Genomic DNA, 17,098 nt, shown 5'->3' with positions numbered 1-17,098 from the left:
CGCAGCCTGCGACAACTGCGTCGTGGTCCTGCTGGACGACCTGCGGCGCTCGGACGCCGAGGCGGAGGCGACGCGCCTGCGGCTGCGCAACCTCACGGCCGCCACCTTCGCCTTCACGCGCCTCCACAACGTCAACGAGTCGGCGAGCTCCACGCGGGTACGTCGCGCCCGCCACCGCGCTCGCCCACGTCGCCACCGCCGCCGTCGCCGTTCGCGGGCTCGGTGCCAGGCTTCGCGCTCGTATCGGGAGGGCCCCTGCCAGCTTCTCAAATGCGTTGCTGCTGCGCGAAATCCCCAGTGGAGCAACGTTGCAGGTTTATTTTGTGAGCGTCGGGATGTTTGGGCCGATGGCAATTACATTTTGTACGTTTTTTTTTTAAAGCTTTGTTGAGGAAAGCGGTAAAAACTCCACACGGAGGCGCCCGAGTCAGGAAGCGAACTTGGGGACTTACCGCTGTGCCGCCCCTCTGGGTTCTTGGATTTAATCACTGCGTGTCCACCAGCCCTGAGACACGCGTGTCCACCAGCCAGGAGACACGCGTGTCTACCAGCCAGGAGACACGCGTGTCTACCAGCCCTGAGACACGCGTGTCCACCAGCCAGGCCCGTGCGTCGCTCACTGGGTCGTGCGGAAATTTACCCTCGCGAGGCACCTCGATGGGCGCTCGCGGCCCTCTGAAGGCTTCCGCGGGCGACGTTTGTGTTTTGCGTGCCCCTTCGCAGGCGGCTCTGGACCAGGTGAACGGCCTCATGGTGAGGCAGCGCGGTCAGCTGGATGCGATGGAGATGAACCTGCCGGGGTTCGCGCAGGAGTCGGAGGCTCTCCACGCACGGGTGCCAAACCTCGCAATGTGTTCACACAACAACGACCGCCATTCGCCACTAAGTGGCTGTGATGTCACCACGGCGCCTGTGCCAGGCCATGTGTACTTTAAGCCAACGTGAAGTGTCGAGCGCCCGCTGGCAGGAGGTCACGGGACAGACCCAGGTGCCATGGGTCCACTGATTGAGATGGCTGGCCACACATGCACACGCACACTGTGTATTCACACTACACACACGTTAAAAGACAAAGATCCCCCATATAGCCTTAACAGACTGTTGGGGCAATTGCTGTTTGCGAACACCTATGAAGGCCGGCACGGTACATGAGGGAGCGGGTGGCCAGCATCACGCCCGACCGCCTTTGTCTCTCCAGTGACGATGTTTTTACACACCGCACCAGGTACTCATTTGAGGCTTAGTCAACCTAAAGAAGGCCCAGGACCGGTTCAGATGATAGTCATTGTTGTTGGCCGTGAACGGGAATCGAATTCGGCTCACCGGGTTCGCAGCCCAGCGCGCTAACCGCTACACGACCGCTCCCCACGACACTACCGCTCCACACTGCGCACGCACACACACTCCGCACTCCACCGCACTCCGCTCACTACCCGCCCCCCACGCATCGCTAACCCGAGCTCGGCCCCTCCGCGCCCCCCTCGTCCCTGCAGGCCAACGCCTCCCTGACGCTGGCCAAGAGGCTGGAGGCCGCCGTGGAGTCGAGCCGGCAGCAAGCGGAGGGGCTGCTGCACGGCGTGCACCGCCTGGCGACACACGTCCAGGGTACGCCGACTGAACCCCCACACACACACACACACACCCCACACACACACACACACACCCCACACACACACACACACCCCACACACACACACACACCCCACACACACACACACCCCACACACACACACCCCACACACACACCCCACACACACACACACCCCACACACACCCCCCACACACACACCCCACACACACACACCCCCCACACACACACACAAACACCCCACACACACACACCCCACACACACACACCCCACACACCCCCCAAGGGCCGGTCGGGTTTCTTTGCGAGCTTCTTTCAACAGTTCGGTCGGGGAACACGTTGGGCCCCTTGGTGTCGGGGAACACGTTGGCCCCCTTGGTGTCGGGGAACACGTTGGCCCCTTGGTGTCGGGGAACACGTTGGGCCCCTTGGTGTCGGGGAACACGTTGGGCCCCTTGGTGTCGGGGAACACGTTGGCCCCCTTGGTGTCGAGGAACACGTTGGCCCCCTTGGTGTCGGGGAACACGTTGGCCCCCTTGGTGTCGGGGAACACGTTGGGCCCCTTGGTGTCGGGGAACACGTTGGCCCCCTTGGTGTCGGGGAACACGTTGGGCCCCTTGGTGTCGGGGAACACGTTGGGCCCCTTGGTGTCGGGGAACACGTTGGGCCCCTTGGTGTCGGGAAAACGTTGGCTCCCTTGGTGTCGGGGAACACGTTGGGCCCCTTGGTGTCGGGGAACACGTTGGCCCCCTTGGTGTCGGGGAACACGTTGGCCCCCTTGGTGTCGGGGAACACGTTGGGCCCCTTGGTGTCGGGGAACACGTTGGCCCCCTTGGTGTCGGGGAACACGTTGGCCCCCTTGGTGTCGGGGAACACGTTGGCCCCCTTGGTGTAGGGGAACACGTTGGGCCCCTTGGTGTCGGGGAACACGTTGGGCCCCTTGGTGTCGGGGAACACGTTGGCCCCCTTGGTGTCGGGGAACACGTTGGGCCCCTTGGTGTCGGGGAACACGTTGGCCCCCTTGGTGTCGGGGAACACGTTGGCCCCCTTGGTGTCGGGGAACACGTTGGCCCCCTTGGTGTCGGGGAACACGTTGGGCCCCTTGGTGTCGGGGAACACGTTGGCCCCCTTGGTGTCGGGGAACACGTTGGGCCCCTTGGTGTCGGGGAACACGTTGGGCCCCTTGGTGTCGGGGAACACGTTGGCCCCCTTGGTGTCGGGGAACACGTTGGCCCCCTTGGTGTCGGGGAACACGTTGGGCCCCTTGGTGTCGGGGAACACGTTGGGCCCCTTGGTGTCGGGGAACACGTTGGCCCCCTTGGTGTCGGGGAACACGTTGAGCCCCTTGGTGTCGGGGAACACGTTGGGCCCCTTGGTGTCGGGGAACACGTTGGGCCCCTTGGTGTCGGGGAACACGTTGGCCCCCTTGGTGTCGGGGAACACGTTGGCCCCCTTGGTGCCGGGGAACACGTTGGGCCCCTTGGTGTCGGGGAACACGTTGGCCCCCTTGGTGTCGGGGAACACGTTGGGCCCCTTGGTGTCGGGGAACACGTTGGGCCCCTTGGTGTCGGGGAACACGTTGGGCCCCTTGGTGTCGGGGAACACGTTGGGCCCCTTGGTGTCGGGGAACACGTTGGCCCCCTTGGTGTCGGGGAACACGTTGGGCCCCTTGGTGTCGGGGAACACGTTGGGCCCCTTGGTGTCGGGGAACACGTTGGGCCCCTTGGTGTCGGGGAACACGTTGGGCCCCTTGGTGTCGGGGAACACGTTGGGCCCCTTGGTGTCGGGGAACACGTTGGGCCCCTTGGTGTCGGGGAACACGTTGGGCCCCTTGGTGTCGGGGAACACGTTGGGCCCCTTGGTGTCGGGGAACACGTTGGGCCTCTTGCTGTCGGGGAACACGTTGGGCTTCTTGGTGTCGGGGAACACGTTGGCCCCCTTGGTGTCGGGGAACACGTTGGGCCCCTTGGTGTCGGGGAACACGTTGGGCCCCTTGGTGTCGGGGAACACGTTAGCCCCCTTGGTGTCGGGGAACACGTTGGCCCCTTGGTGTCGGGGAACACGTTGGGCCCCTTGGTGTCGGGGAACACGTTGGGCCCCTTGGTGTCGGGGAACACGTTGGGCCCCTTGGTGTCGGGGAACACGTTGGGCCCCTTGGTGTCAGGGAACACGTTGGGCCCCTTGGTGTCGGGGAACACGTTGGGCCCCTTGGTGTCGGGGAACACGTTGGGCCCCTTGGTGTCGGGGAACACGTTGGGCCCCTTGGTGTCGGGGAACACGTTGGGCCCCTTGGTGTCGGGGAACACGTTGGGCCCCTTGGTGACTTTTTTTACTTTTTACTTCTACACCGAGGCAATTCGCGGCGGCGGGCCGTTAGATCGCGTAGTCACGCTCGCACCGTCAGCACAAACTAAACCGCTTGTACAAAGCAGGGGGTGCAGAGATGGGAATCGAACAGCGGCTGCTGACCCGACCCAGGCGGGTCCGCACCGAGAGGGGTCAGCGTCGTTTTCGTCTTTTTCGAGCGAGGGAAGGAGGATGACAAGGGGAGCGGGGTGGTGGGGGTGGGTGGTGGGGGATGATATAACCGAATAAATAAATGAAAGAACAACATAAGCAGCGATCTGGATGAGCGTGTTCTCCCTCCACCCCTCCGAGTCCGACTCACCGTCACGTTTGGCGACCTTCAAAACCTTTAGCTGTGACTCGGTCAAACACGCCTGGAGATATTGAGCAGGGTGGCCACTGGGCCCAGACCGCAAACACCCGCCGCTACAAACGGCAAACGTGACACCGCCGTGGCCGACGCGACCGGTCTCGCCGGATGTTCGTCGTGAGTTCATCGAATTTGGTACAGCGGCCGCCGTGCGGCTGCAGCGGCACGTTCAAGCGCCCGCTCGCAAGAGGGGTTCTCAACGAGCTCCCTCCAGACGAGGCTCCTTCCGCCGGCAGCAGCGGTGAACGAGCGATCCCGGGCCTGCGCCTTTCGCAATCTTACTGTGGATTTGTTCTATTGAGAGGGGGCTGCGCGTCGTGGTCTTGGTGTGGTCTGGGACTGTTTCTGCTGCTGTTGTTTTTTGCTGCCTTGCCCATGTATGGGAATTGGTGTACCTGGTGTACTTTCATCTATTTAACGAATTTTTTTGTTGTTGGTAATTTTTGCTTATTTTTCCTATACTTTGCACTCCGAGCGTGTTTTCGGCAGGATTTGATGTACCGTAGCAATTGGTACTTATGTACTTTATTTAAAATTAGTGACTTGCTTACCTTTTCAATACTTTGCACTCCCATTGGTTTTCGCGTTGTTGTTGTTGTTGTGACTTTATGACCGCGTGCGACAACTAGGAAATTTGTAAAAGAAAAGAGCTTCCTGGCTCATCAGATTTTCTCCAGTCGAAAAAAGTACTCTGACTCTACAGCCATGCGGCAGGGACTCCGGGCGCCGATTTGGTTTTGCTGAACCCCCACCCAAGAACACACCCGCAATGATGATCCCACCCGAGTGCGATGATTGGTTTAGCGCCGACTATGACGCGTGCTGTAATTGAACGGTGCGTGCCATGCTCGGTAAAACCAAAGGCTACCCCCCACTACCCCTCCCTTGGAGTTTTTTTCTTTTTCTTTTAAGCTTTGTCGAGGAAACTGGAAAAAAAAAACCCAGAGGGAGCGTGCGCAGAGGAAAAAAACGAAACTCCACGCAGAGGGCCGTCCACGTCGGGGATCAAACTTGGGCGGTTTTCGCTGCGAGGCCCCCGGACTTTCGGCCCGTCCCGTAACGAGCGCGCGGTGGGGCGGGCGGCGCCCTCCCCCCCTCCCCATCCCGCCCCCCCCCCCCTTTCGCTTGCCGCAGATCTCCTGCGCCAAGCGGCGGAGCTGGAGCGGAGCCCCGAGTCGGGGGGGGCGTTGCCGTCGTCCGACGAGTTCCAGCGCAAGATGGCGGAGGCGACGCGCCTGCTGGACGACATGAGGCGGCGCTCGCTGCACGCGCAGGACGAGCTAGCGCGGCAGGAGAAGCACCTCGCTGAGAAACGTGCGCCCGCCCAGACCGCCCGCCCAGACCGCGTCCTCACGCTACCCACGTGGCCATCACCGGGCAGCCACTCTCTCACAGTCTGTCCGTCTCCTCCTCGTCTGTCTGCTAGAAATACTGCTGTCATCATCGTTACCATAGCTACTCACAGTCTGTCCGTCTCCTCCTCGTCTCTCTGCTAGAAATACTGCTGTCATCATCGTTACCATAGCTACTCGTAGTCTGTCCGTCTCCTCCTTGTCTCTCTGCTAGAAATATTGCTGTCATCATCGTTACCATAGCTACTCGTAGTCTGCCCGTCTCCTCCTCGTCTCTCTGCTGGAGCTGCTATCATGGTCGTTACCACGGCTACTATCTCATAGTCTTTCCATCTCCCCCTTGTCTCTCTGCTAGAACTGCTTGTCATAGTCATTATTACAACCACTTTCTCTGTCTGCATAGCGATTGACCCCCCCCCCCCCCCACACACTTCCTTAATATATAAATGTTATTGCGGTGATTTGATTCAGCTCGCTTTAGCCAATGCTGTTTTTCCCATCTCAATGATTATCTCACGTACTCAAATTTGCCTGAACTGTCCCACTCACTCAGTCGATCACCTTTCCACTCACTCCTGAATTCACACACACACACGCACTCACTCATTCCCTTCGACGTTTACCCACTCAGCCACCCGCCCATTCACTAATGAGCTCCGTCACTTACGGCACATGCCCGCCCACCTTTTAAACTCATGTGCACACTCACTCGCGCACACTCACGAATGCAATAGCTCGCTCACGCAAAACCTCATTCTCGTCGCCCTCGCTTCTGGCCCCCACTCGCCTCCCGCTCGCTGTCGAAACGCCGCACGGCGACACCAGCGGCACCGTCCACCCGCGCTCGGCACCGGGCCACTCCCCACCCCCTCTGCTAAACCCTGGCCGGGTCGGCAGCCGAGACAACGAGCGAGGAGCGGTGGGGGGGTGGCGGGGGTGGCGGGGGATGGTGGTCGCGCTGACTGCGGCGCGTGCGGTTTTGCGTCCCCAGTGCTGCGGAGCGTGCAGCAGGAGGTCGGCGTCCCCGCGGGAGAGACGGCGGCCATGGGGGCAGCCGTCACGAAGGACCTCGACGCCTACCAGGCCAAGCTCATGGAACTCCGCGACGTTCTCAACCAAGCGAGCAACGCCAGCCGGCGCGCATCCACCGTCAACAGCGTCGGCCGGGACGCGCTGCGGGACAACGAGGCACGTGCGCCGCCCCCGTTCGGCTAGCAAAAAAGAAATAACAGGAAGAGCCACTTTGTTTTTAAGTTCTGAAAAAAAATGTTTTTTTTTTTTGTTTAACCAACCAATATATTTGGAGAACCGCCAATGCACACGAATGACGTCAACGAAGCCGTTCCTTAAAGAGCAGCAGGTTTGCTGACCCCTGATCCCAGGTTGAGCCAGACGAGTATCGAGCGCTCTGGCGAGTTCAGCGACGGCATTGAGAGGACGACGAGGTGGTGCTGTGGCTGCAGCACCCCCAGCGCGCTGCTCCGTGGCGGCCTTAACCCCTTGCCCGTTCCTAGACGTCTGCAGGCTGCAGGATGGGGTGCCCCGCTCGCCGCTGAATCTCGGAACGCCCAAGCGGCTTGTGTTCGTTTTACTTAGAGAAGCGTAGCGCCACTGTTTTTAAAGACATTGTTGATCACCGCAGAGAACCGTAGCGACACGACCGCGCTCGATGTTCGCTGGCGCCAACCTGTGCCACAGGGCCCTCCCGCATGGCCTTGGCGATGTACACGTTCGTCATGGGAATGGGAAAGCGTTAATAGGCATTCGGCAACACATCACTCGCTCCGGCAGTCTCTGTGGTGAGATTGAGGATCCATGACTTGGCACTGCATACAAGTGGAGTCATTGTGTCAATCTACAGTCGACTCTCTGTGTTGCATTGCGTTACATTTACAAAAAAATGCTAAGTTTATTTTCTCAAACTGCCTATTTCTCTCTCTAAAATGTACCAGGCTCTCATAGGTCGCTCTTTCTCTCCCCCGGCCACTTCGGGGTGGATTTCCACGCAACTCTCTCTAAGATTTACCAGTCTTGCTGGGTCTTTCTCTCCCCCGGCCGCCGTGGGGTGGATTTCCACACAACTCTCTGCTTGTGTGTCTGTCTGTGTGTCTATGTTGTGTGTCTCTCTCTGTCTCTCTCTGCTTGTGTGTTTGTGTGTCTATCTTGTGTGTCTCTCTCTGTGTGTCTCTGTGTTGTCTCTCTCTCTCTGTTTGTGTGTCTGTCTGTGTGATTATGTTGTGTGTCTCTCTCTGCGTGCCTCTGTGTTGTCTCTCTCTCTGCTCGTGTGTCTGTCTGTGTCTATGTTGTGTGTCTCTCTGTGTGTCTCTGTGTTGTCTCTCTCTGCTTGTGTGTCTGTCTGTGTGTCTGTGTTGTGTCTCTCTCTCTGTGTGTCTCTGTGTTGTCTCTCTCTGCTTGTGTGTCTGTGTGTCTATGTTGTGTGTCTCTTTCTGTGTGTCTCTTTCTGTGTGTCTCTGTGTTGTCTCTCTCTGCTTGTGTATCTGTCTGTGTGTCTATGTTGTGTGTCTCTCTCTGTCTCTCTCTGCTTGCGTATCTGTCTGTGTGTCTCCATATCTGTGTTTTCTCTCTCTCTCAAATGTAGTTCTACCTGATGACGATGGCTTGTAATATATTTTCTTTCTACGTGACTTTACCGAAAGAACCAAAGAGTGAATCTTCCTCTAGTTTGCAGATTCACCGATCAAAGGAATTTGGGGGGGGGGGGGGGGGGGGTGGTGTGTGCGGGATTGGGGTGGGTTCACAGACGAGCGAGCCGGGGGTGCAGTGGCGCAGAGCCGCAGCGTTGGAGGCGAGGGTTGGTGGATCGCACAGAAATTCGCTGGGCTGTGAGTTGGTAGGACAGGGGCTTGTGGTACCACGCTGAGCGTGGGGCTCAGCGTGTCGCCACCTCGCGCGTGCACGGCGCCTTTGGCCAAGCATCCCAATCCAGGCCACCACCAAGTTTCAAAGCCACGAGTTATTTGTGTTTACATTGATACTATCAACCCATCGTGATCATCGCCACCACCATTTGAATCGCCTTCAGTGAGCTTGAGACGCTCTTGGAAGGGACGATGGGCGACGGTCAGGGATGGTGACGGAGCGCGTCCGACAGGGGACTCCACGGGGGTGGGGGGGAGATGGAGCGATCGGGCTCGTGTGAATGTGCCAGGGACGGTGGTTTATTACATCGCGGGATCGTGAGAGTGGAGGCTTTCGTCCAGCAGCGGATCGATCATGGTGATGGTGGTGGTGGTGGCGATCGCTTTGCAGGCGAAGGGGCAGCAGGTGGCCAGGTTGGTGCAGGAAGCCCTCGGTGTGCTGAACGCGGCGGAGCAGCAGCTGCTGGACGCGTACCAGAGCCTGCAGGGCCTGGAGAACATGCGCACCGTGAGTGCTACACAACGCACACCCACACACACACACATGCACGCACACACAAAGATAAAGATCCCCCATATAGCCTTAACAGACTGTAGGGGCAAGTGCCGTTAGCACTTAACAGACTGTACCGGAACGGTACACGAGGGGGTGGGTGGCCAGCACCACGCCCGACCGCCTATGACTCCCTAGTGGCGATGTTTACACACCGCACCAGGTGCTCATTTGCACGCACACACATGCACGCACACACATGCACGCACACACACACATGCACGCACACACACACATGCATGCACACACACATGCACGCACACACACACATGCACGCACACACATGCATACACACACATGCACGCACACATACACATGCACGCACACACACACACACCGTGAGTTCTACACAGCGCACGCATGCTCACACACACGGACACACACACACAAAGCATGCACGCACACACACAAAGCATGCATGTGCACGCGCATGCACATGCACGCACGTGTTTAGAGTCACACGGCCGAGTAATGTCAGAAACTGGAGGAAAATCAGCACGAGCGACATCACGGAATGTAAATCACGTGATCGGTCACTGCCATGGGACGTGCTCACGTGTCCTGCATTGGGCTCGTGTGTCGGCACGAACACGTGTGTGTATGTAGAGAGTGTGTACGTGGGGAGCGGCGGCACGCTGCGCGGTGACACACCCGGCAACCCGAGTTAGAATCCCGCTCACGGCCAACACCGGTGACGATTATCTGAACCCGTCCTGGGCCTCCCCTAGGTCGACTCGGCCTCAAATGAGTAGCTGGTTTGGTGTGTGAACATCGCCACTGGGGAGACAAAGGCGGCCGGGCGTGGTGCTGGCCACCCACCCCCTCGTGGGCCGTGTCGGCCTTCGCAGGTGCTGCTCGCTAACAGCACTTGCCCCAACAGTCTGTTCAGGCTACACGGGGGATCTTTGTCATTGTACGGGCGTTTAGTTGTAGGGGTTTGTACGTTGGTTAGCCATTGACGTGAGTTCGATTCCCGGCCACGGCTCACAATCCGTGGCATGCGTCTCAACCGGTGATGGGCCTCTCCCCTAGGTTGGCTCGGCTTTAAATGAATCCTCGGCGCGGTGCGCGAACGTCGGCGCTGGTGAGACGCAGGCAGCCGGGGACGCAGCGCCGGAAGGCGCTCGCGAACGGCACTTGCCCCGGCGTCCTGTGTAGGCTACGCGGGGGACCTTTGTCTTTGCGTGCGACGCAGGAGTGCGAGCAGCTGGCGGCCGAGGTGGACGGCGCCCTGCAGGGTCTCTCCGCGTGGCTCAACGAGCGCGGGCCCACCGGGGACCTCGAGTCGCTGGTGCAGCGGGCGGAGGAGCACGCGCGGCGCATGCAGGAGGCGGTGCGCAACCTCACCCGGTGGGAGCAGCACGACGCGCACGGAGCACGATGCACACGGAGCACGACACACACGGAGCACGACATACACACGGAGCACGACACACACGGAGCACGACGCGCACGGAGCACGATGCACACGGAGCACGACACACACGGAGCACGACGCACACGGAGCACGACGCGCACGGAGCACGACGCACACGGAGCACGACACACACGGAGCACGACGCACACGGAGCACGACGCACACGGAGCACGACACACACGGAGCACGACACACACGGAGCACGACACACACACGGAGCACGACACACACGGAGCACGACGCACACGGAGCACGACACACACAGAGCACGACGCACACGGAGCACGACACACACGGAGCACGACACACACGGAGCACGACGCACATGGAGCACGACACACACGGAGCACGACGCACACGGAGCACGACACACACGGAGCACGACACACACTGAGCACGACACACACGGAGCACGACACACACGGAGCACGACACACACGGAGCACGACACACACTGAGCACGACACACACGGAGCACGACACACACGGAGCACGACGCACACGGAGCACGACACACACTGAGCACGACACACACGGAGCACGACACACACGGAGCACGACGCACACGGAGCACGACGCACACGGAGCACGACGCACACGGAGCACGACGCACACGGAGCACGACGCATACGGAGCACGACACACACGGAGCACGACACACACGGAGCACGACACACACACGGAGCACGACACACACGGAGCACGACACACACGGAGCACGACGCACACGGAGCACGACACACACGGAGCACGACGCACACGGAGCACGACACACACGGAGCACGACACACACGGAGCACGACGCACATGGAGCACGACACACACGGAGCACGACACACACGGAGCACGACGCACACGGAGCACGACACACACGGAGCACGACGCACACGGAGCACGACGCACACGGAGCACGACGCACACGGAGCACGACACACACGGAGCACGACGCACACGGAGCACGACACACACGGAGCACGACGCACACGGAGCACGACGCGCACGGAGCACGACGCACACGGAGCACGACGCGCACGGAGCACGACACGCACGGAGCACGACACGCACGGAGCACGACGCGCACGGAGCACGACGCGCACGGAGCATGACGCGCACGGAGCACGACGCACACGGAGCACGACGCACACGGAGCACGACACACACGGAGCACGACGCGCACGGAGCACGACGCACACGGAGCCGGCAGTCGTCCAGCTCTTAACCCGGGCCCTCTCCTCTCCCGCCTCCTGGCCGCCGCGCGCTAGGAGCGTGGCGACAGACGACACCAGCGGCTTCACACAGAAGGCGATCAACGCCTCCAGGGCCTACGGGGACATCATCAAGGCCCTCAAGGAGGCCGAGGCGGCCTCAACGATGGCACTCGACACGGCCATGCGCGTCGAGCAGGTGACGACGACCACGCGAGGGGGAGCCCGTTGGCTCACAATTGTCTCCCTGTCTCAGATTGAGCGTGGGATCTCTCTCTCTCTCTGTGGTGGCCAGCTTTGAACCAGTCGTTACACATTCCTGTCTTGGGGAAGGATTTTTGTTTTATTCCCACGAGACAACAATAGCTGGCTTCCCATGAAGCGGCCGTTATTTTACCCACCCAATAGGCATGATGGGCCCGAGTCGATCCCTGGGCAGGTTTCTACGCTGGTAACTTAAACAACTGTGCTGGGAATATTTAATATGTATTCATAGCTGTCAACCCCTTATCAGAGTCTAACTTATTACAGACCAATTCAGACCTTCTTGGTCGCCCCGTGCCCTTATAAATCTCAATGTTCATTTTACAAAGTCCCATCGCAAGGGAGAAACACAAACAAATAGACACAAACACGTTTTTGCCCGCATTGAAACGGCTGTATGCCATATGGTCCTTGAAAAGATCAATTTCCCTGTACAAGAATACCAGGGTTAAGCCGTAATGGGTTAACAGGTATGTGTGTTTGCTGGCTAACAGCACCAATAGTCTGTTGACGCTATGAGGGGGAGCTGTGTGTGTCCGTGTGTGTGCTTGTGGGGAGCGATAGTGTAGCGGTTAGCGCTACGCTGCGCTATGAACCTGGCGACCCGGGTTCGATTCCCGCTCACGGCCAACACCGCCAGTGACGATTATTTGAACCCGTCCTGGGCCTCCCCTAGATCGACTCAGCCTCAAATGAGTACCTGGTGCGGTGTGTAAACATCACCACTGGGGAGACAAAGGCGGCCGGGCGTGGTGTTGGCCACTCACCCCCTCGTGTGCCGTGCCGGCCTTTATAGGTGCTCGCTAACAGCACTTGCCCCAACAGTCTGTTAAGGCTACACGGGGGATCTTTGTCTTTTTCCCAGGCTCACCTGAGCTCTCGCCTGGCTAAGCAAAATCATGAACCTGAAACTCGTACGGCCTGTGTCGCGTTCCATCGCGTCCCCAACAGGACGTGGACACCAAAGACTTCCCAAGGAAAGCGAAGGCCTCACGAGAGGAGAGCGAGAACCAGCTGATCAACGCAAACACCGCCAAGGACCAGTTGGAGTCCGGTACAGGGAGTGCGCGTGTGTCCCATCCTGTGTGTGTGTGTGTAGTGAGACAAAGGCGGTCGGGCGTGGTGCTGGCCAACCACCCTTTCGTGCGCAGTGCTGACCTTCATAGGTGCTCGCTAACAGCACTTGCCCCAACAGCCTGTTAAGGCTACACGGGGGATCTTTGTCTTTGATATTTTGAGTGTACATGTGTGTGTGGCGTGAGTGTGGGGAGAGGTAGTGCAGCGGTTAGCGCTACGCTGCGCTTCGAATCCGGCCACCGGAGTCGATTCCCGCTCACAGACACCACCAGTAACGATTATTTAAACCGGTCCCGGGCCTCCCCTAGATCGACTCGGCCTCAAATGAGTACCTGGTGAGGTGTGTAAACATCGCCACTAGGGAGACAAAGGCGGCCGGGCGTGGTGCTGGCCACCCACCCCCTCGCCAACATCACTTGCCCCAACAGTCTGTTAAGGCTATACAGGGGATTTTTGTCTTTGCGCTGTGTGGCTGCGCTCTCAGTGACAGAGCAGGAACTGCAAGGAGCGAAGGAGCGGTTGGCCGCGACCCAGCGCAAGCGAGCAGAAGTGCAGGCAGCGCTAAAAGCCGCCATCGACAACATCAACATGGTCTCCCGAGGTGCGCGGAGCTCCGTGCCACCAGCACGCACTCCCACGTACACACACACATATACACACTCCCACGTACATGTACACACAACAACAACAGCAACCGCCATTCGCCACTAAGTGGCGGTGACGCCACCACGACGCTTGTGCCAGGCCATGTGCACCTTGAGGCCACGTGAAGTGTCGAACGCCCGCGGGCAGGAGGTCACGGGGCAGACCCAGGTGCCACGGGTCGACTGACTGAGACGACTGGCTGATGCACCACCTGTGCCCCCTACTGTGCCAACTTGCTGTGCTTTAGCCACCCGGCGCTCCGCTCGTTGTTGTGAGCTTCGCTCCTCCCCCCTCCGTTGTTGTTGGAGGGCGACTACCTCCAACTGCCCACTAGCGTCCTTCACGAGCCTCCTCCACAGAGGCCGAGCTTGACACCGCTGGTACCAGTCATCGGCAAGTCCACTCAGCCCCACGTCCTTCTGTACCACATCACTCCATCTTTCGATTTAAAGCTTTCGTGACTGCAAGGATTCATCTTCTTTGGTTCTTTCGGTAAAGTCACGTAGAATGAGAATAAAATAATAAATTGATAAAATAAAATAACACAATAAAATTCTCACGATGTTTCGGCCACAGCACAAGTGGCCTTCATCAGCCTGTGCTGCGCCCTTTTAGCCCCCTCGATCCGGCCGAACAAAAGCTGTTTAGGCATGTAGTGGCTGGGCATGCGGGCTACATGACCCAGCCAATACAGCCTTGCCTGCCTGAGGAGCTCACCGATGGGACCAGATCTTTCAAGGATATGTGAGCTCCTCACACAATCAAGCCTGGTTAAACCCAGGATGGGTCGTAGGCAGGCCAGCCTAAATGTTTCTAACCGGCGAAGATGTTCCATTAGGCGGGTCCACGTTTCGCAAACGTAGAAAAGGGAGGGAATGACTGTGGCCGAGAAGACCTGAAGCTTCGTGCGGAGCGACAGACCAGGTAGCTTTCACACAGCGTTGAAACCGATGAAAAGATAATGCCACTCGACTGATTCGGAGTGAGACCTCTGCTGTCAAACCGGAGCCGGTCATGAGCACACTGCCCAGGTATGGGAAACTCTCCACTGTCTCCACAACTGCCCTATCACCAATTGGGAATTGTGGGGTGGAGTGTCCGATGGTACAAAATACCCAGGCAGGTGCTTATTTTTGGTGGGGCTGATGGTAAGTCCCCACCTCTTAGTGGCAAACTCCAGGTTCAGCAGCAGCGCCTCCAACTCCTCCTCTGAGGAGCAGCAATATACCAGATCATCGGCATACATAACATGGTTGAGCAATAGGGAGCCATCCTTTGACCACACCCGGGCATTGATCCGCCTCCCATTGTATCTGTACCAGATGGAAATTCCTCCGATACTGCTATTGAAGGTTTCACGAACTACGTGGTCGAAATAGATGTTAAATAACGGGGACATCCCTGTCGCACCCCAAAGTGAACAGGGAATGGCTCCGACTCCCGGCCACGTAGTTTTACCCGGGCCCGCTCACCATCATGAAGGTCCTTAATGATCGTGAGCAGCGGGTCAGGGACTCTGAATGCACGAAGAACAACCCAGAGCCCAGGCCTACTGATGGTATCATCGGTCTTGACTAGGTCAATAAAGCAGAGATGTAGGTCTTGTTGGAATTCCCTACACCTCTACTGTAGCAGACGGACATAAAATATGGCATCTGTGCAGGACCGCCCTTTCCTGAAACCGCAATGGGGCTCCGCAAGCCTCACAGCGTGCCTGGCAAGGCGATGTTGAATAATCCTTGCCAGGACCTTTCCCGGCACACTGAGGAGTGAAATTCCCCTGTAGTTGTCACAGTCTATGCGGTCCCCCTTCTTAAAGAGGGGGACCACCAGGGCATCCTTCAAATCCTGCTGAACCCGGCCAGTGGACCAGACTGTTGTTATGATGTCATGTAGGGCAGTCTGTGCACAAACGCCACCCTCCCTCAGCATTTCGCTTGGGAGATCATCTCTGCCCTGTGCTTTTCCTGGTCTCAGGCTCTGGATCGCCCTCAGTACTTCCTCAACAGATGGCACCTCAGCCAGCCACTCACAGGGGGTGACTTCTTCTTCCAATATTTGAGGCACCACAGCCTCAGCAGGGTCATCCCCACTTTGTCCCACGATGTTTTCCAGGCTGAGGGATTTCCCCTCCCCCAGGATCCCACAGAAATGCTGAGCAAATCTGCAAACCTGTTCCTGGCGGTCGGAGATTAGATCACCGTTCTTTCCCCTAATGATGGTAATAGGTGTGGCGCTGCAGGCTACTTTTTTGATGGAATTAAAGAGCGATTTTTGATTGCGAGCCATTGAGGCAGACTTCATCTCCTCAGCAACCCGCGACCACCAACCATCCTTGCAGCGCCTCACGGCTCTCCGAACCTCCGAGCGATGGCTGCGGTAAGCCTCCTCTTTCTCTGACGTGGGATGCTGTAGACGATGAGAGTGGGCCTGTCGCTTTTTCTCTGTCAGCCAGGGTCTCTGAGGAGGTCTGGACCGTGTACCCAAAGCTGCCATTGCAGCTGCATGAGCTGCAGTCCTAAACCTCGCCAATTTCCCCTCGACATCAAGAGGATTAGGGGACGATGCCAACCCCAGCCGCAAGCGATGATGAAATTCTCGCTTGCAACTTTCATCAGCTAGATGAGACCATGCCATGATGGGTTTGAATAGGGTCCTGGGTGTACACCCACCACCAGAGTGGAAGAATGGCAGGCGCATCTTACAGATGACAAGTCGATGGTCAGTGGGCAGATCAGCTCCACGGTAGATCCTGGTGTCAAGGACATGGGCCGGCATCCGCTGTTCCGTCACTATGTAGTCCAGCAGATGTTCTTGCTTGGACCCGGCATGCATCCATGATGTTGTGTGGATGCGCCGATGCCGGAACAGCGTGTTGGTAATTACAAGCCCATGAGCTGCACAAAAATCTAGCAGCCTACTACCGTTGTTATTGAGCTGATCTGGCCCATGTCTTCCAATCACTCCAGACCAGGTGCTAACATAATGACCAACTCGGGCATTGAAGTCACCCAACAAGATGGCTCTATCCCGAGGGGCCACTTTGGCCAGCACCTGTGACAGGAGGTCATAGAAGGCATCCGACTCATCGGTCTTGCCTACAGCCCTCCATGGATGTTCGTCTTCGGTGGGAGCATAAGTAACCACGGCCACCACTATTCGCCTCCGGTTGATGGGAAGGCGAACCCAAAGTAGCCTTCCTATGGCACGATACACACAGCACGATACAAACGGCATGATGCACACGGAGAATGATACACACGTAGCACGATACACAGACACGATGCACATTCCCACGTACACACGCACACACTCCCACGTACACCCAGACTAACTTCCACATACACACACACTCACGCACTCCCACGTAAACACACACTCCGATGGGAACACACTCCAACG

General features: G+C 58.3%; 1 protein-coding gene across 1 annotated transcript in view; it reads left to right on the top strand.

Moving 5' to 3' along the window:
• The window catches only part of LAMA5 (laminin subunit alpha 5), a 232,150-nt gene that overhangs the window by 180,155 nt on the left and 34,897 nt on the right, over window positions 1-17,098 (top strand). Inside the window, exons 49-58 of the mRNA XM_032959653.2 lie at window positions 6-157; window positions 724-834; window positions 1,494-1,605; window positions 5,439-5,618; window positions 6,648-6,844; window positions 8,927-9,043; window positions 10,284-10,438; window positions 11,768-11,909; window positions 12,926-13,028; window positions 13,536-13,652. Of these exons, the coding sequence (XP_032815544.2) occupies window positions 6-157; window positions 724-834; window positions 1,494-1,605; window positions 5,439-5,618; window positions 6,648-6,844; window positions 8,927-9,043; window positions 10,284-10,438; window positions 11,768-11,909; window positions 12,926-13,028; window positions 13,536-13,652 (1,386 nt within the window). The remainder of the gene's footprint in view (window positions 1-5; window positions 158-723; window positions 835-1,493; window positions 1,606-5,438; window positions 5,619-6,647; window positions 6,845-8,926; window positions 9,044-10,283; window positions 10,439-11,767; window positions 11,910-12,925; window positions 13,029-13,535; window positions 13,653-17,098) is intronic.

This window comes from Petromyzon marinus, chromosome 23 (genome assembly GCF_048934315.1).
Source record: "Petromyzon marinus isolate PM22_M1 ecotype Great Lakes invasive population chromosome 23, UKy_Petmar_22M1.pri1.0, whole genome shotgun sequence".
NCBI classification, from domain to species: domain Eukaryota; kingdom Metazoa; phylum Chordata; class Hyperoartia; order Petromyzontiformes; family Petromyzontidae; genus Petromyzon; species Petromyzon marinus.
This window is presented reverse-complemented; position numbering and strand designations above follow the sequence as displayed.